Source organism: Scleropages formosus, chromosome 12 (genome assembly GCF_900964775.1).
Source record: "Scleropages formosus chromosome 12, fSclFor1.1, whole genome shotgun sequence".
Lineage (NCBI taxonomy): Eukaryota > Metazoa > Chordata > Actinopteri > Osteoglossiformes > Osteoglossidae > Scleropages > Scleropages formosus.
Genome location: NC_041817.1, coordinates 629604 through 649396, shown reverse-complemented (window position 1 = coordinate 649396; position 19793 = coordinate 629604). Strand labels below are relative to the sequence as shown.

Genomic DNA, 19793 nt, shown 5'->3' with positions numbered 1-19793 from the left:
CCTCTTTACTCCAAACAATTGAGCTATTCACATCACATGAAGGGTATTTCAGGATACATTAAACTTTGGTTCACTGACAAAATAATCAAGCAACACAAAGGTGGCACACTGGACAGTTTTTACCTTCATTTAAAATGACCTAAACTTCAGTTCCACTGCAATGAGTGTTTAATGATAAGCATCTAACGTGTAACAGTTTGATATCTTGGAAACTGAAAATACTTCTGTATACCGTTTCATAATCCAAAAAAGTGAAAAACACTTTGAATCGGGTTCAGTTTAATTCGAATTTGCCATGTAAACATCAAGCACAGAGGTGTTTTTTTTGTTTTTTTAATAAAATGTCAGCATTTCTTCTACACAACACCATAAACTGTATTTCTTGTTTGCTGTTATGTTGTGATGGTATGACAACACAGTAAGAGGGGCATCTCCTGAAAGCTTGAATTAAAACTGCAGATAGTACAATGACAAAAGTAGAAAATTAAATTTATAGAGGACATCAAATTATGTATACATTCATGTATAAAACATGATGATTTTACTTACATTTTACATGCAAGCTCTTTATTTAGGTCCATATGAAATGTAAGGAAGGCATAGCTAGACAGATACCCAAGAATGAGAAAAAAAAAAAAACATGTTTTATCACTTAAACATACTGTATTGAGTCTTTAACAGTCACTATTAATCGTGGGAATTAGAACTAAATGTTACCAATGTTGTAACTTTAGTGCAATGAAGAGTGTAAGACTTACAGTATTTAGAAGCAAATCTTTGAATGAGTGTGAAACATTTCGAAAGTGTGCTACTGTATAGCTCAAGTCAAAATACAAAAAAATTACAAAACACAGAGTGCAAACTGACAATGACATTCATTTATATTCTCAATGCACTGCTCTCAGGTTATGAGAAATTAAATACCATTAAGCCCATTTAACAACAGGTTGCCTTAAGGTATCATTGCCCATATACACTTATTGTCGCAATGCAACAACTTACAAAAATATTTTCCAAATAAAAAATGTGCACATATTTCACCTGGATGAGTTTTCTTACATGCGTTAATTGATGAAGCTGGAGTACCACGAGCAAACTGGACCACTTGTATCAATACCTTTAAATAAACTGCACTGATTTGTTACACAGATGACGTTGAAAAAACTGAAATGTTGCACGTGGCCTTACCTGAATCTTGTACATGGAATTATTACGCACGTGTTTAATGTACACCACACTAAAGATTAGAATTTTTTTCCCCCAAGAGGTTTCATTATTTATTTTATTTATTCAATCACCAAATGTAGAAAAACACCCGAAACTGATCCAGAAGACACACAAGGAAAGAGCCGTCAATGTTTCAGTTATAATCAATACATTCCACATAAATGTACAGTACCAGCCAGGTGTGTGTGTGTGTGTGTGTGAGAGAGAGAGAGAGAGAGAGAGAGAGAGAGAGAGAGAGAGAGAGAGAGAGAGAGAGAGAGAGAGAGAGAGAGCGCTCAGTGAGTCCAGCTTCACCAGTGTGCTCAGTCAGAATCAGCATTCATTTCTCCTCCGCTTGCTGCGTGTCTCGCTACAGGAAAGCAAACCACGTTTTATAAAACACCTGAATGCCTTGAAATGCAAATGACGTGAGAAAGAAGCGGAGCCCGGTTCACTCCGGAGCGCGCGGAGCCGCTCGGCGAGCTTAACAGTCGCTGCGCTTAGTTGGTTAGTGTAGCACAAAAGGAAGGGACGGAGGACTGCTGTCAGTCGGCCTTTCTGCTCAGTGAGCGCGTCCTCCGTCCGACCTGCTTTGCGAATTCCCTCCCTGCCACGTCCTCGGTCCTGACCGCACGCGATTTTGCCGCGCGGTCGCGTCAACCTGCAGACGACGCCTATGGCTATAGAGCGACACGCGCCGCACTCGCGGCGCTCCCACGTCACCGAGCGCGAACTTGCGGCGCGCGGTGAGAAGCTTCCGGCGGAAGCGCTGCGCGTTTCCAAGGAGAAGGAGAACGTAGCGGATATAGCGCCATGTGCGCGGCTGTTGCGCGGGCACGCGGAGCTCTACATTATGTACAGTACATGGGCGGAAGGGGTGTGCGCTGCGCTTCTGCCGCGCGGATCATAAAAGCGTGCTTCGCTGCGCCTAACGCACGGCCTTACGAAATAGGCCCGGCGCACTCCCTTGACCACGCGCACGTCAGAGGCGCGCGCGAAAGCAAATCTCGAGCGCTGTCCGTGTGATCCCAGCCCCAGGGTCCTCCGCACCCCTCGCCGAAGCAGTCCGCGTTCAAACCCAAGTGACGGGATGCGATCGCGCTTTTGTGTGGCGCTCGCGCCACCGCTTCCTCCGTCCAAGAACGTGGCGCTTGTCGATAGGTGTCCCGTCCCGTCCCGCCGTCCCCGCCGCGGTCACTCCCCCGGGAGGGCGCCGCCGCGGCGAAGAGGGCGTTTTTCCGTCGGACCCGGGGCCCTCCACGCCCTCAGAGGGTGATCCTGACACAGTGGTGCTTGAGCTTGCAGGGCAGCACGCCCTTGTTGAGCTGGTAGAACTCCACCAGCTGGATGAGGTCGGTGAAACGCGTTTGGCCATCGTCCAGGCTGAAAAACAGCTCGCCCTCGTCCTCCACCTGCCACACGGGCGCGCGTGCACGCACACACACGCACACACACGCGCACACACACGCGCACACACACGCACACAGACAAGGGACACGGTCTGCCTAAGTACACAAAGACAAGCCTTTGACTCCAGCTCCAGCGAGAGGTTTATATACTGTACAAAGTAAGAAAGGAAGGTTCTGTACTTACAGCACGGACTGTGAATGCGGGACAACTTACTATGTACTTACAGGTAAGATCTGAAAGTGTTTGACTCTCTGCGTGTGGCACAGCGACAGGACGAACGTCTTGGGGTTGCTCTGACTGTCCCTTAAAAGAAAAACCCTGAAATCAAAGCGTTTGAAAAGAAAAGACTTAAGAGAAGATTACTTGCAGCAAAAAGCCCGCAGCGCAAGTCTCGAGACGAAGCTTCGCTTCGTGCCACAGGACATCAAAAGAAAACGAGGCCGTAATAACTTATTAATAAGACGGATCAATGTGTGACGCTTCGGCATGATTGATAACAACGCCATTCGATTCGCCCGGCAAAACGCACGCACGCCGTCAATGGAACACGGGAGGCGCGCGGCTCGGCGCAGCCCATCTCGAGACCCACGCGTGACCTGCGCGCGACGGCCGGCGGATCATGAAAGCACAGAGCGTACCCGTCGATGAGGCCGTGCTGGGCGATCAGGCGGTGAGCCTCGTCGCGGGACAGTTTGCTGTGGAACCACGGCTGGGCCCTGTGGAGGCCTGTCACGGGGAACACACACACACAAACACATGATACACACACGTGAGCCGGGTTCGACGCCTGCGAGTGCACGACGCAGGCCCCGCTCACACACACACACACACGGCTGTGTCCCACTGACCTAAGTTCGCAGCGGGACTCTGGGAGGCCGAGGGGCTTCCGTGGGAGCTCAGCCGGTGGCAGCTTTTCCTCTGAGAGAGAGAGAGAGAGAGCGCGCGTGAGGAGCGCAGGGAGTGAGGGGGGGGGGACATGCGCGCGTGTCACCTGCCTGACAGCGCCGATCCGCTCCGGTCCAATTTGCGGACGGACACGGCAGCGTGGCGGGGACACCACCGAGGCCCGTGACGTGCGCTGCTATGCGGCCCGACGTCCGCTCGGGGACAGCGCTGTGCCGTGGAGCAGAGATAAACAGCAGGAATAAAAACATGACGCGTACCCGCCAGGACAGTCCCTCCTCCACCGCCACGGACAGCGCCTCCGAGGGGTTCTCAATCACCCGACTCTTGTGTCCTGAGAAGTCCATGGCCACCAGGGAGTTCTCGGAGATGCTCCTCTGGACGCAAAGCAGAGAGAAGGAGGAAGAGAAGGCCGTCGCTTGCGGTGGCGTTTTGCTGCCACCTAGTGTTCGTTCAAGAGCGCAGCCTTCTTACGGGCACATCTGAACTGAAAAGGGGCTCTAGGTTCTTTTAACATTTATTGCTCTTTAATATCCTTCGTTCTTCATTTAATAGTTCATGCATGGTTGGTCAGTAACAACGACCAGAGGAAACCATAAAATAAAGTGACAGGTCATTCCTTGTGTAGTCGCGGAGAAAAGGGGTGATACAGGTGGTACTCGACTTACGACGGGGTTTCGTTCCGACCGCTTTGTAAGTCTTTGTAAGTCGCAAGTCCCAATATACTGTTGTACATAAACCATACGAATACATAAACAATTTACATGCATGGATGCTACGTTGTATAATAGGGATTTGTTATATTTTCTCAGCAATTCTGCGCATTATTCTTGTGTATATAATACTAATACAGATTCATAATAATTATATGCAAACATTACAGTGTTAGAGGCATATTATATCATGTTTATTACACTAAACTTATTTTTTGCTTTAATTTATACATCTGATTTCATCTAATTTTTTCAGAATGCTCAGTTTTTAATTCCCAGCCATTTATTTAAAAAAGTAACCTGCAGGGATTCACCAAACAAAGATTTGTAAAACAAAAAAAGTTTGTGCGGGGGGCCGGGGAGGGGTGTGGTGACGCAGCGGGTTTGGCCGGGCCCTGCTCTCTGGTGGGTCTGGGGTTCGAGTCCTGCTTGGGTGCCTTGCGGCTGACTGGTGTCCCGTCCAGGATGTGTCCCCTCCAGCCTTGCACCCTGTGTTGCCGGGTTAGGCTCCAGTTCGCTGCGACCCCATTCGGGGCAAGCGCTTGTAGACACTATGTGTGTGTTTTTGCAAAAAAAATGCAATAACAGATAGCCACATTGACTGAGTCAGGGACAGATAAGGGTGCTTTGCAGCTCTTGTTGGGATTCAAAAATAATATAATACGGTTGATGGGATGGCTGTTGTAAGTTTGGGCCGTCGTAATTCGAGGACTACCTGTACTGCCTTTGATTTCTATTTTTTGCCCATCACCACATTAAAATAAAACTCTAAATGTTCCCACCGTGCATCTTATCTCAGTAACCCATTAACATGATCCACCACACGGTTTTTTATGTGCAAGAAAGAGTACAAGAGCTGCATTCCTCCATGGTTACTCTCCAAACCCCAGTATGAATCCCAGGCCCTGAACTAATCTCTGGCTGCCTCCCTGCTCCCAGAAGCACCGTGGCCCTGGACTCAGCAGCATACAGAGACAACCTCTGTATTTTCCAGGCCGAAAACTTGGGAGAGAAGCCCTGTGGAGACTAGAAGGCTAGAAGTAGCTGATTAAGAAGCTATTTTGAAAGAACAGCGACTCATCGAACATGGATAAAATGAGCCCTTCCTCAATTCAAAAGTACAAAGCTAATTGATCGATCCAGTAAATATTTTGGCAGCCATAGTGGAATGTGCTTTATTCTTAAATTTCACTTTTAAAGCAGTTCATTAATATTTCTGTTAAGTTTAAGTAGCAGAGTACTTGCTGCGCATGCTAATATTTAAAAAGTATACAAAAATGCACTATAAACATGAAACAGGAAATGTCAAGTATGCATGCTGCTCATTGCAGGGGACAAGAATAAGAGGCATATTATAAAGTGAAGGTTGAAATCAAAGGAGTCTGAAAGAAAGCCATTTTCCATGGCTTTTTTTCCCTCCCTGCAGCAGAGTCTAAAGACACATACCATGGGAGACGTTTTCTGTTTTTGATGTGGCTGGATGAAGTTCTGGTACAGTTGCATCCCATGCTACAAAAACACACATACATACAAATCGATCATGTGTCCGTAGCGCAGACTTAGAAAGACATTTTTAAAAAAGCCTTGCTGGGAAATGAAGGACTTTGTGTGGTCTGCAAGCACAACGGGCACCTGGCTGTCTACAGGGTGCAGGTGGGAGCCTCGAGTACCGATGGGGCGACAGGCCTTGGATGCGGTTGGGGGTTACCTTGAAGAGACGAATGGCGGTCACCCAGCAGGTCCTGATGTGCTCCTCATCAGCGCAGAGCAGCTTCAGATCCCGGGGAGAGCCCGACTTGTTTGGCTGGAAGGCCGAAGCACGGGATCAGTGTGTGCCTTGCAGATAAGGCCCATATGTCTTTAACAGTCAAACGGTCCTTTAATGCTTTAACATCAGCGATGACTGATGCCTTTCTCTAAAGGAATTATAAATATGGGCGAAACAGGGTCCCTTCTGGAAAAGCATTTCCATAACTCCAAATGCTGAGTCTTTTTTTCCTTGTTCATTCCCATCTAGTCTGTTTGCTTTTCTGCTATCACTGGTTTCCCATTTCTGGAGCCTTTTTCATCCTTGGTTCGCAGCAAGCATTCACAAAGTTCACTGGAGATAACATACCAGACAGGCAATCTCACCACGGAGACTTTTACAACCTGCACTAGACATTCTACTTATGATAACAGTGAAGGTTAATTAGGCTTCATTCTTGTAATATATGGGCTCCATCTGATAACTAAATGGCACTGCTTGAAAAGGCAACATGTACTTGGAATCAAGAGTTACAGCTCTTCACATCTGGCTGCACATTTGTGTAACGCAGCAAAATGAAACCCACTGTGATCAAAATTTACTTGATCTGGAGGGCTGACCAAACAAGCATGAATGTGCTCAGACAATAATATGGCACATGTAAGAAAAAATGAAAGGATCCAGGAAATCCCGCAGTGCTCTATAAAAAACCTGGAGCAGGAATGCTTTGACCAAATGCCCTTTATTGTTAATGCACAACTGAAAACACTTGTGTGATGAACACTGAGTTTTGCTCTCCGTAACATGTCTTTATGCCGTTGACACTGTGGCAGAAGAAAGGAATTGAGCCCATATACCTTGATACAAAACCCGTATTCTGTGGGTGCTCCATGCATCTTCCTGGCTGACAGTAAAGAGTAGACGTCACTGTCGCTGAACTCGGCTACGAACTGTAGATGCCTCGGTTCCTTTGAGGGAAAACACAACACGGTACGTGTAAGTCTGTCGTTGGGTTTGGGTCATTCCATTTTCATGGAAACTCAGCAATCTCTTGATTCAATTCTCTGCTTATCTGGTCAACAGCACGGCTGCTGCGGAAAGGACTCGGGCTGTGGGCTGATTCTGGAGGCGTGAACAGGGTTGGGTTTAAAAGAAATGTCAGCCATGAGCACCATGTCGGGCACAGACGGTAAGCAAATACATAATCGGGGGGCAGGGGTTACGTTGGATGCCAGAGAGCACCTGGGAACACCAGGATGGAGGTGTCTGAGGAATACAAATACTGGGGGTTTGTATGCACCCCAAACCAGGTAGCCCATGAGCCTTTTACAAAAAAATTCATGAATTATTCGACTTAGTTCTGTTCTGCTTTGGGCATCCCTTGAGATGAAAAAGCAGTAATCCAAATTTAATCAAAGCTTTAAAAAGTCTAATTCTGTAGAAAGCCGGTAGCGGGGCAGCAGGTGGCATAGTGGTTAAAGATGTCTCTCGGAAATAAAAAGATCTGGGTTCAGATCCCAGGTACTTTGGTACTCCTGATTATGACTTGTTCCAGTAAAAATTGCCCAGCTATACAAAAAGGGTAGGGGGTGCGGTGGCGCAGTGGGTTGGTCCGGGTCCTGCTCCTTGGTGGGTCTGGGGTTCGAGTCCCGCTTGGGGTGCCTTGCGACGGACTGGCGTCCCGTCCTGGGTGCGTCCCCTCCCCCTCCGGCCTTACGCCCCGTGTGCCGGGTTAGGCTCCGGTTCCCTGGGGCGGGTCGGCTCGGACCTGGCGGCTGGACCTTGCCCAGGGGTCCTCCCACCACCATAAAAAGGGTAAGTCACTGTAAGCTTATGTCAGTGCAAGTCACTTCTGAGAATAGTGTCACCTAATGAATAAAGTATAACAGGGCCAAAAGTTTTTATAACGCCCAGCTGAGGATCTGTTATGAATATGCCAGGATGATGATGATAACAACAGCGATCTGAGCATCCTTTACCGGTGACAGTGTGTGCAGCAGGTTTGTGTACAGTTCAGGCCCAGCTATGAAACACAATGGCAGGAGGTCACACTGGAGGCTCACTGTGTGTACCTAGACACACATCTGTTTCCCATGTGGACAGGAACAAAGCCAATCATTGTCTGCCCCCTGATGCACAAAGCAGCAGTTTCCATTTCCAAGTTGCCGATTTTGATGAGCAGGTGTGCGATGCCGTTTGAGAGATAGCCAGCTGGCAGTAAGAACACAGGAAAAGGCCAAATCAATCATAGAAAATATATATGCAGCAAGGGGAAAAGTTAGTGAGGCCTTGTATCAAATGATATGTATTGACAAGCGAAGAGCAGGGCCTTTTTGTGCACAAGAGCTCTTTTGTGGCTGGAGACAGAGAGAGGAGGGGGACAAGGGGACAGGAGGACAGGGGGACAGGCTGGCACGGTGCAGCGCAGGTGTAAAGCAGCGCCCGGCCGCGTTGCCTGGAGCTCGGTCCCCGGAGGGCCGGCTGACCTGGGGAGAGCGGGAGCCAGCTGGAGCTGTGCCGCAGAGTCACAGTCGTTGCGATGCTCCACCGCGCAACTCACACAGACCAGCCATTCATACATTTAGCTGGAAAGATCATTCTAAAGCAGAGCTGTCCATTTCATGTTATGTGGCTCGCAAGAGCATTTGTATAATTATTAATATATACCAAACTTACCATAAATTTACACGTTCTATGGAGTCGCTTGACAACACAATGTGTAGTCTGACACACACACACCTGAACACACTCTGCACCCAAATAAAATACAAAAATAAATCATTTTTAAATGTAAGTATTTAAGATTCAGCATGTTACTATGATTTTCACACATGTGGCCCTTGGACAAGTTCTGTATAATGACTGTAGCCCTTGGCCGAAAATGATGGGAAACCCTGTTCTAAAGATTGTGAAGAGTTTCACTTTAGAATAAAACATGTAGGCATTTCCTAATTTGAAGAAAAGATGGGCATGTAATATCGCAGCAGAGGAAGAATGAAAAGTGCACAGTAGCTTTCACAGTCGTGTGAGCAAAATGCCCGTGTTATGAATACTCTAACTTCTGCACTGAAAAGGTTAACGGTGGAAACTGGTCATATAATAAATGCATTTCCAGCACGCGCGTTCATCATGTTACGCACGTTTAGTAACATGGTTGCTGACCTTGGACGTCCCTTTGTTTGAGAAGTAGAGTCCCGATCTCCTCAGGACAAAGTAAAACTTCTTCCAGGACTTCTTGCCTTGCTCCTTGGCGTGCAAGAACCCGTGGATCTCGGGGCACGAGCTCGCGTTAAGAAAGGTCTGCAGATGAGGCGATGCAGGTTTAGGAAAGGGACGTAGCACCAGGAAATCCAAGGGATCATAAGAAATAATATGCAGTCATAAAATGCAGTGCACCGCCGTATTATTGCAAGCATGTCACATATGCACGATAGACATCACGTAAAAAGTTTGCCCTGTCTTAAAGCATAACGAAAAGTTTCCCTTTTCTACTGTATTCCAGATGTTACAGCATTAGAATGGGTACCTGTATTAGCTGTGAATGGTTCATTATCCCATTGGTCTCACTTGATATAGACACCATGTGCTCTGGGAAAAAGTCCTGTTGGTGCAAAATATTAAAGCTTCACATCAGTCAGCTGGCAGCTTTGGGACTTTGGGGACAGAATGTTTCTGCTTTTAATTAACTTGTTAGACAACAGCAAGAAGCGTAAATGGCGTGTGATGTTTCCGTTTACACGGAGAAAAACACAGGACACCAGAGAAGCGAATGTAATCCATTTAAATGGTAATGCAATAGGTCCCAGCTGCGGGGGATGCTGATAAATTAACTATACATACGATCTGTACATTTAAATTATGGCTCCAGGAACTGCACAGCACGACACTTAGAATGAACTGAGTCAGCAAATATTTGTCAGTATCGCGCTATAGTGTAACATATTATCTGCAAAACATGTGCCGGATCGGATTCTGCAATGGAAATCGCTACGGCCAGCAGGCGCTTAAATGACACAGGCATACGCAAAATCCCAGGTTTAGACATCATGCGCTCAGCGCTCGGCTTACCAGGGTCTTTTTGAAGAATTCGTATTTGGCATAATTCTTCCTGAAGTACAGTCGGCTGTCAGTGTCCATGCTCCAGCTAGACTGCACTTCGATGACTGACTCATGGTCTTCAATGGTCCTCTCTGTGCAATAAATTCAGAGATAACATGCTCAATGAGCTGGCAAGAAGAGGGACTCGTTGGACCTGATCTTGAGCATTTTGGCAAAGCTGGAAAGAGTAACACAGCGGGATGTAGGCGAAATGTTAGTTTTAAGGTTTGTTTATGTTCGGGGTCATTTTCAAAGCATTTGCTGCACAACAGCATGATAAAGCAAAAGCTCATACCTTAGATGAAACAATGCAGAGCAAACAAGGAAAGTGTTACGGAAAAACTTCCCGGTGCTCAGAATAACAGCCGTATGTGATATTAGTATGTGACTTTGCAACTGGTTGTGTTTTAAGCCTCCCAACTGTGCTACCCTTAAGCACACTGTAGTCCATAAATTAAAAATTAACACCTCCTCGCAATAATTCCTTAACCTTCAGTAAAGAATCTCATGTAACGTGTGTAATGAAAACTTGGTTTGCAGGCATTATTTAAAATTATTATTAAGTTTTATTCATTTCTTAGAATGTACAATGAATATTTTATGAATCTCTGGAAACCAGCTGTTTGTATCCAGCCATCTGGAACAGTGAAGTTATTTAAAGCTAATTAATTCCCATAGCATAACAAGAGTTAAGCCTGGTTGGTCATCATAATGCATTCCTCAAGGTCTATTAAAAGATCTAAGGTAAGAAGTGTATTATTCTCCCTTCTCCTTTCTGCCTAGAAGATACAGATTTTCTCTGAACATGATGCATAAACCAGGTTATTCCTCGTAAATCAGAATAGAGCCCCAAAGCACAGATTTCTTTAGGATGAAATAAATTCTTACAGGCGCATGAAGGAAACCTCAGGATATAAATTGTACCCTTAAAGCTTTATTGTTCTGTGAACAGCCATGTCCACATAATGTTTCTGTACAAATAACTAATTTATGTAATCAGTTGTTTTGTTTGGGGGGGGAGTGCGGTGGTGCAGTGGGTTTGACCGGGTCCTGCTCTCCGGTGGATCTGGGGTTTGAGTCCCGCTTGGGGTGCCTTGCGACAGACTGGCGTTCCGTCCTGGGTGTGTCCCCTCCCCCTCCAGCCTTACACCCTGTGCTGCTGGGTTAGGCTCCGGCTCCCCGCGACCCTTCATAGGACAAGCGGTTTCAGAGGGTGTGTGTGTCTGTGTGTTTTGTATAGAAATATGTATATAGGTGTTTATGTATGCATGTACACACACACACACACACATATAGAAATAGTTTATCGAATGATGATTATTGATATTTGTGGCTAATGTGCTAATATAAAATTAAAGTCAATTTCTTTTTATATATTGCTCTTCTCAATAAAGTGACAGGACATCAAGCAATTGAGCACATACAGTAACACAAGTTATAAGAGAAAGCAAAGAGTCAAACACAGAAGGCAGTTTCCCAGGGCTATTTTCAGAATTAATCTATCTGGCAACTGAGGAAAGGAAAAAAAGAGACTCCCAGGCCAAGGAAATTGGAGTATGATTTCCCACCTCTTGGATGTTCTGGTGAATTACAGTTTTGCGGAAATTGTATTATAGTAAATTCCTCGTGTTGCAAACATTTAAGTTACAAAATTTGAAAATATAAGCATTTTTCAATTTTTTAAATTCCGTTTCCTTGTCTCTTTTCAAAAATTAGTCTGTTGAAGACAACATCATCTGTGTTTGGATTGTAAGCCAGATGTAAGACAGCAGTGAAATATATGAAAACAGTACAGCAATGTTTGCAGACTAATTCAATTTGATTTGATTATGTATGTAGCTCATACCCGGTGTTCCTGAGCATTGGTGATCAATAACAATGATAAACATTGCACATATTTAAGGGATAAATCAGGCAATCCTCATAAATTTAAACACAAGTTTGTTGAGACAGTGTATTTTGTAACCTTTTTATTATTTTTAATTTTAACGAAGCTTGAACTTTATAAAAAGGCAAAAAGAAAAGTCTTACGGGATTTTTTTAAGTATGGTTGTCTTCTAGACTGCGACACAACTTGCCTAGCAATTGAATAATGGTACAGCTTTATTACACTTTTGTTGACTGCATAGATAATAAGGGAAACATAAAAGTGGCCAGATCCCAACAGGTGCTGCACGTGTTGTTTCAGGTTAATAAACCATAATAAGATAAAAGTCCTGCTATGGAGTGGTGTTCCGTCCACACAGCGTACCATCTCTTGTGTGCTGTGTTTCTGGGATGGACTCTGAAACAGAGTGACCCTGCATAGGACGAGCAGTTGGTGAAAGTCAAATAAATAAATAACACATTTTTAGTTCATTATAGCTTGATCTGAAGTTTTTACAGAACCTAACTGATGGATTGATCAATTGACATCTGTATTATTAAGCTTCACTGGCTGTAATGTAGCTGTTAGATTTAGAAATCGAGTTACAGACTTATGGTCCTAATTTTAGTGTTGGTAAGTTGAGGTTCCAGTGTATTTAAAATACCTGCATTTAGACACCCATAAGGAGGAAGTTTACTTCCACAATGAAAATGCCACAGTGAAAACATGGATTGGAATCTATTTGGGATGTTACTTAGGACTTTGTTGCCTGCTTACATGCACTTTTCTGTAAATAGCAAGATTTTTTTTTTTCCAGTTTTTAAAACACACATTCAAATCAGAACCGCCAGCGATATCAAATGCCCAAAACGAGAACAAAAGTCTGAGGAAATGTTCAGCCATTTCTTCAAGCCTAACACTAATTAAATATTATCCCCAGCAGCAAATGATAACTTCCCATTTGAGCAACAATGTTATTCAAGAGAAATTAGATTTTCTTCAATTAGTTTGGTGTATTAGTTTGTTTAATGATAAGTAGTTCAGCATTTACATATAATACCTTATATATGTTCAAGGTGTATCGCTATTTTCGTAGCTTTTTTTTCTACGCTTAGTTTTTCATTAGTTACCAATATTTACTAGATCGATTTAACTTTTCATTAAATTTGTGTTTTAGAGCTTGAAAAAACGAGAAGATGCTATTACCTTTGGACCTTTTTTCATTACTTCCTACTGCTGTACATGGTACACACACTGGGCGCAATAAGCAAACTGTGGTAACTTTCTCACAATCTAAAGACATAGTTTTGTGCAGTCATGGCAGGCCCAAAAGTGTCTTAAGAGTATTTGGACAATGACTTGTGCTCACCATTACGCAACGGTAATTCAAAAGCGAAAAAGTCCATCCTATATGCCGAACCATGATACCTATTGTGTTTGTGCAGTGAAACAGTTCCCACACTTAAAACACTGTGAATCACGGAGACCGAAACCCAACTGCACAGCACTTAGGGTTAAATGAGGCCGTGGTGGATTTCAACAGCAAAAAGGAAAAAAGGAAAAAGGCAAAATACTTGAATGAGAAGAAGAAGGGAGCAGATGGGCAAATTATGCAATGCTGTGAAGAATGCTGCTGAGGAATATTGCACTGTGAAGACTGCACCAGCAGCGCTCCTCATGGAAGGCTTGTTTAACCCTTCGCTGACTACACACCTCTCAGAGCTCGCTCACGTACAGGCGTTACTCCGCATACGAAGGCACGGAAGAGCTGCCGACAGAGGGACGGGGCCCAACCTTTCATTCCTATCCCTTCCGTTCCAGTTGTAAACACACACAAAAAAAAACATTGCTAAAACTTGTATATTTCTATGTATTTGCAAGAACACTTTAAAGGAAACCAAAGCAAACAAAAAAAACAGTAAATGATTAGTAATCTCTAACTGCAGAATATATATCCTACACAGAAATAGCCTGTGCTTAAACAATATTTACACCAGGTAATGGTAGTCTTCCAAGGTAACTGGTTATACTTATGACAGTGCTGGTTATACCCTGATTATACTCGTGGCAGTGCTTCTTCTAGTATTTTCTTACCATAATATAATGCAGAATCAATATAAATAGTTTCAGCATCTCCTCATATGAAACTGCATATCTGATTTGCTTTTCATTTTAGCACACACAGGACGAGGCTTCTGGAACATCCATCTTGTTCATTTTTTTTTTGCCATTTTATGCAACAGTACGTTTTTTACCTATGCCCAGGTGCGAGAGCTGCTCGAACAAAGTCCAGCTGCGGTCATCGATGCAGTGATTCTTCAACACGAACAGCTGGCAGACATCTCGCGCCGTGATGTCACTAGGGACCTCCACTGCTCGACTGGTATTGTCTTCATGAAATACTTTGATCACCTGCAGCAAAATTGTTGACACACCATGCGTTTATATGTTTATATACATGTGCATCTGGGTCACACCTCTTATTCCTACTATTAATTTCCAGAGCTTTCATATAGTGCTATCTGTTTTAAAACTTCAGTATGCATGCAAACACATTGAACTGAGGTCTTATGAGACTCGCATGCACACGTTTATATTCCCATAGGACTTTCCTGCACACATCACACGTTTGTGCAAACTCAGTGCATTTCCATTCAACAAACTAGCGGCACACCAGCCATTTCTAAAAACTGAAGCAGCTCCGTCATTCAGATCCTTGCTACTATAAGATGTCCACAGTAATGGCAAAATATGTATTTCACAAGGTAAAAGTTTTTCTTTTTTTTTTAAAAAAAAAAAGTATCTGCACTTTCACAGAGATTTTACAGCCTTTCAAACTTCCCCACATGCCAGCAAGTGGCAGAGTTCAGGAATATAAAAGAATCACTCCTAAAATGACACCTTTTCTTATAAAAAAAAAAAAGAGACAAATCAGAACAGCATTATATTTGCACATAGAGTAAATTAAGAAAAAAAGGACACGAATGAATACACATTGCTTTGTGCCACTTACCCATCTATTTGGAGACAAGCAGACCTGTGAATGTGGACTAGCTCTGCAGCTGATATAGGGCTGAGTGCACAGCATCATAAATCAGGCTTTGTACGTGGAACATGTACGACACATGTATCAGACAGCATGCGCGCACCGTGTCAGCTGAGAAGCAGCTTGCATGCGCTCTACACTGCAGTGGAGCTAAAATGAGGTAATTAGAAGGAGCTGCCTCTTGGCGGAGCGTTTTCCTGACTCCGTTGATACATGTCACTGGGGCTCTGCCCAATCACCTGCCACCTCTTCTCAAGCAAAAGAGCACCGGATGGGGCTGCTCTCCACGTACACCAGCAGGAGGAGGGGGGGGGGGGGGGGGGGGGGGGGAGGAAAAAAGTCACAAGGCTCGCTCCACCTCCCCATTCGCAGAGCGTTTGGCAAGTAGAGCTCTCAGCATAAAGCCCTGCGTGAGTCCCCGGGCAATTACAAAGGTACTAGTTAAACACAGTGCTAGTTGGGTCAACTCGGCCCACAGCTGACAGGGAGCGGGAGGGTGCGGGGGAGGAAGGGGAGGCACGGCGGAGATCAGCTGTCCGTCACGCTCTTTGTGCTTTGCTCATGGTTTAAGGCGAATCGGCCAAGGCAGGACAAGCCAGCCCCTCTTTTGTAGAGAAAAGGAGGTCAGAGCGCTCCAGCAGGGCCAGGGTTAGCACCCTTCAGCAGCCGGCAGCGAATGAGAGCCTCTCGCCATGACATCATCCCTAAATGAGGTAAATGATCTGCCATTTAATCAGTCAGAGTAGAGCTTTACAAGACAAAAAAAAAAAAAAGGAACTTGCGAAGGTCCCTTTAGCGGGCCGTCTGACAAAAGCCAAGGGGCTGCTTTACCGAAACCCTTTTCACGGGCAATTTTGCTGCGTAAACTACTTGTACCTGCTAAAATGAGAAAGAAGGTAATAAAGTTCTCTCAACTAGTGACCCGCTGCAACAGTTCCACAACCCTGGGAACAGATTTACGGAAGAAAAAAGCCCTACCCTTTCGGGGACCGACTGTTCTAAATGTAAGCATTATCTGTTGCATCAAACGATATGTTTGCAGTGAGCTCCGGGAATTTAAGAGCCGAAAAAAGAAGCGAACAGCCCCGGCTAGGCTGGATATGGGAATCACATCTAGGCAGGATTCCAGCTGTGTCCCATTGTGGAAGTCATTTCCTGAGAATTTGCCAAATCAAATCTCCAAGGTATTGTATTTCATGGGGGAATGGGGCAGCATGGATGTCGCAAGGTGTAGAAGCTTGCAGGGCGTTACACACACCATCATAGCTTGACGCTTTGCTGATTCTTCCCAAAGCAGCCAAAAATGAGGCACGTTAACACGTTATATGCTGTAAGTTGAGATGGGCATTATTATCTCACCATTATCTGGGGTTATGGATTTGTTTCAGTCGAGCTGCCATTGCCAGGTGCACTCTTAAATTCTGACCAAGGGTTATAAAAGCGATTAGATCATATGATGCAGATACCTCGTCTACTGGTTGTGGTTACACAATCATTAGTTACAATTAAGGCGCTCATAATGAACCTTGATTAAATTACTGAGCCTCGAGTGTAAAATATTCCTTCTTTTCAGCTTCCCCCAAAGGCAGTAGCCATTTTATTGTTAGGAAAGGGTTTTCAGAAAATTGTATATGAATGGCTGTTTCTAGGGGCTGTTGCTATGGTACAACTCTATCACAGTCTGCCTCTGCAGTCTGTGTTTTTAAAAAAAGCCTTCAACTTCTGTATGTTTCTAAGGACAACAGTTAATCTTTGCAAACCTCAATGACCTTTTTTTCCAATTTTGCTCTCAGATGTTTTCTGGCATGTCTCATGTACATTTCTGGGCTAAATTCTGAAACACTCGCTTCAGAAAGCTTTGACAAATATTTGATGAGGTCCTTATGTGTATATTCAGCATTAGTCTGCGCAAAAGTTTTGTTTCTAATCTCATTTTTGTCTGCTTTCTTAGGCCACTACAAATTTGACAGTCTGTTCAAACAAACTAATAAGTACAAACACAAAACCACTGCATGCTCAGTTAGTCACGAGTTAATTTGTTCTTTACTTTCTCCTCTGAAAGAGAGGAATGGACTCCACTGCCATTTAATGAATACAGCATCAGTGCATCTATGACAAAATTTTAGTGAGGCCATTATAACGTGCTGCTTTTGATAACCGCTGATATTACAGAGCACAAAGAACTGAGTTCATAAAGAACTAACGTATCGGTGCCAACTTGTCTTCACATTCATCAGTACAGCTCTATTTATACCTGCAGCACTGGGCTCTCATGGAGGAAACAACATTACTGCAGGTTTTAAAAGATCTAAAAGGATATATTTTAAAAAGAGACTGGAAGACTGACAGCATGCAAGAGAACGAAATACATAACCCTTCAACACACATTAAATAAAAGTGCCAGTGCGCAGAATTCATAGACTGTGCAGAGTTTAAAATGACAGAGATGCTTGTTTCAACATTAAAAATGCATTTTTATTGCAGTAAAGGAGAACACAGCACGGCTTTGTTGGGAAAGAATAATTCTTGGAACAGCGTACCAATGCCCAGAGGATGAGACAAAGTGTCCCTGCCATCAGCTGTAGATAAACGCTGTCCTTCCGGAACTTGGCGATCCCAAAGCAATGGCAAATGATGGGACCCACAGCAGATTGATAAGGGCATGAAATCAGATTTGGGCAACGAAGGAAGCAAGACTGCAAAAATGTACAGAGGAAATGTATCCCAGCATTTACACCAATTTAAAACCCATCCACCATCCATGACCATGATACTGATAACGGGGGGGGACGGGAGAGAAAAAAACAGTCATGTACACTCCGAACTATATATAGCTTGGTTGGGATACACTGTTATTTAAGTCTCTTTATCTCAAGGACAGACATGCTGAGACCGGTTCACCAGTCACCTGCATGAGCTCAGCCTTGAACCTCTCTCTCGCAGCTGTACCGCACCTCGCTCCATCTGCTAGTGCTGCACAACCCGGGTCAGTCTACAGTATCTAACCTACGAGAATGAGTGGCATTTCTGGACACGGTCCACCAACGGAGTGACCTCTTTGGACAGCACGTATAACAGCACCGGGTCCGCATACCTGGGGCCGGGTTGGCACTCCCAGCCTAATCCAAAACGGTAGCTTCTCTTTGGCTCCAGCCTTTGTGTGGCTGTGGGCAGCAGTGTTTTTAGAATGCGCTCTGCACTTCACTACATTGCCGCTGCTTCTTTAGAAGCCGAGAGCCCCGGTGTTCAAATGCTTCGCGGGATACGACCGCGCTCACGGCTAATGGCTCCTTCGTGATGAGAAAGGCACGCTATTCCATCAGACCTTTCCGCATGTTTGTAGACCTTTCTAGGTATTCCAGTATGTGACAACTCTCAAGTCGGTGTCATTCTTCCCTTAACCGCATCCTGTCAAACCGTTTGCATTATGAATGAGCTCTACAGTTGCTGTATTGTTAGAATGATAATTGCCTGGTATTAAAGTGTCCTATTCTGACTTCAGATTGTGTCTTTTGGCAACGTTTTAGGAATGAGGATGAGATCAAATCTGCTGACGAGCGAAAAAGACTGAGTGGAGAACATGTGGCTGCTGTGCTGCTTAACTGCTAGTTGGCAGGATTGGAAACCTGCTTTGAGTCTGAAACCTGCGGTCTGTTCTTACAGCAAGAGCCCTAAAGCAGCAAAATCACACACATCAACTTTCACCATAGTTAGCTGTATATTCCAAGAACGTTCAAGACATAGTGCCCATGTAGCTTATAAATTTCACAGGTAAAACATACAGGCTGTCAAAAATACATCATAATTGAATGCTACTATATGTTTTGTTTATTTATATATTTCTTTTCCATAGGTTTTGTAAAGTTCAAGTTGTAAATTGTAAAATACCTTTGTTATACTTGTGCCAAGCGGGCACCTCTTCACAAAGTCAAAGTAATAAAGTTTATAAAGCTCATTCAAGCATGGGGATTATGGCTAAACTCTCATCCCTCTACCGTTCTACCACATTGTACCCGGAGAAAGCACACTGTTGTAAAGAGTTAACGTGGCCTCTTCCCTGGCCTTCTGAGTGGAGTCCCAGGAGCAGCAGATGGGAGCAGGATGATTCAGGCTGCCTGAGCCGTGAGGGAATCTCCAGTACACAGTCTGAGCCGCGAGTGACGCCCTGCTGGGCAAGCGGACGGCAGGGATGCAGCATGACACCTGGGTGCTATCAGAAAGCTTCATCTCCCACACACGGAAAGACGCATTTCAAAACATATTTCTTAATAAATGTCATAATTTGAAAAATCTGCAAGTTTTTTAAAATGATTTTTGCAAAGTAAAACCTTCATTTGCTAAAATTCCTGCAGTATAATTTTGGTCCATTTTCAGCTTTCGCTCGTTCACACACTCACTCCGTTTTCTAAAAATCTGTTTCGCATATGGTTAGATCTCATAAACAGTCTTCGGTTCATATCGATATAATCCCAGAGCGAAATGAAGGTAATCCAGACAGAATGCATTCTGCAACACAGATTTCAAACGGTTCTGAGGGGAATGTGCCTCACACATTATACGTGATATCCCTAACAAAGGGCATTTATGTTAAAAATATTTCAATATTTTTAACATTTGTATAATTGAATTATTCTACGTTTATGCAGGACATTTTCAGTTTAGCAATAATGTCTTTAAGAAGAGAAATGGAGTTCAGCGCAGGATTGTGGGTTTTCCCTTTATTAGCTATTGACTGGCACTTGTTGCATTCTCTACATAATGCTGAGTCACATAATTAATGTGATGTATTTCAAAAAGGGAACA

The 19793-nt window shown here is 44.3% G+C and overlaps 1 protein-coding gene across 5 annotated transcripts in view; it reads right to left on the bottom strand.

Moving 5' to 3' along the window:
• Positions 1-1448: 1448 nt before the first annotated feature.
• grb14 (growth factor receptor-bound protein 14) overlaps positions 1449-19793 on the bottom strand; it is a 36355-nt gene continuing 18010 nt past the window's right edge. For 2 of the 5 annotated variants that reach the window (XM_029256791.1, XM_018741620.2), the window contains 12 exons: positions 14200-14356; positions 10048-10169; positions 9506-9580; positions 9142-9279; positions 6837-6947; positions 5941-6036; positions 5679-5741; positions 3780-3896; positions 3465-3534; positions 3255-3342; positions 2841-2934; positions 1449-2618 (listed from right to left, as the gene is read on the bottom strand). In XM_029256791.1, coding sequence (XP_029112624.1) covers positions 2472-2618; positions 2841-2934; positions 3255-3342; positions 3465-3534; positions 3780-3896; positions 5679-5741; positions 5941-6036; positions 6837-6947; positions 9142-9279; positions 9506-9580; positions 10048-10169; positions 14200-14356 — 1278 coding nt within the window. In that variant the 3' untranslated portion in view covers positions 1449-2471. Of the gene's footprint in view, positions 2619-2840; positions 2935-3254; positions 3343-3464; positions 3535-3779; positions 3897-5678; positions 5742-5940; positions 6037-6836; positions 6948-9141; positions 9280-9505; positions 9581-10047; positions 10170-13657; positions 13754-14199; positions 14357-14957; positions 15128-19793 lie in introns of those variants that run through there. The other 3 variants (XM_018741617.2, XM_018741618.2, XM_018741619.2) reach the window with 3 other exon arrangements.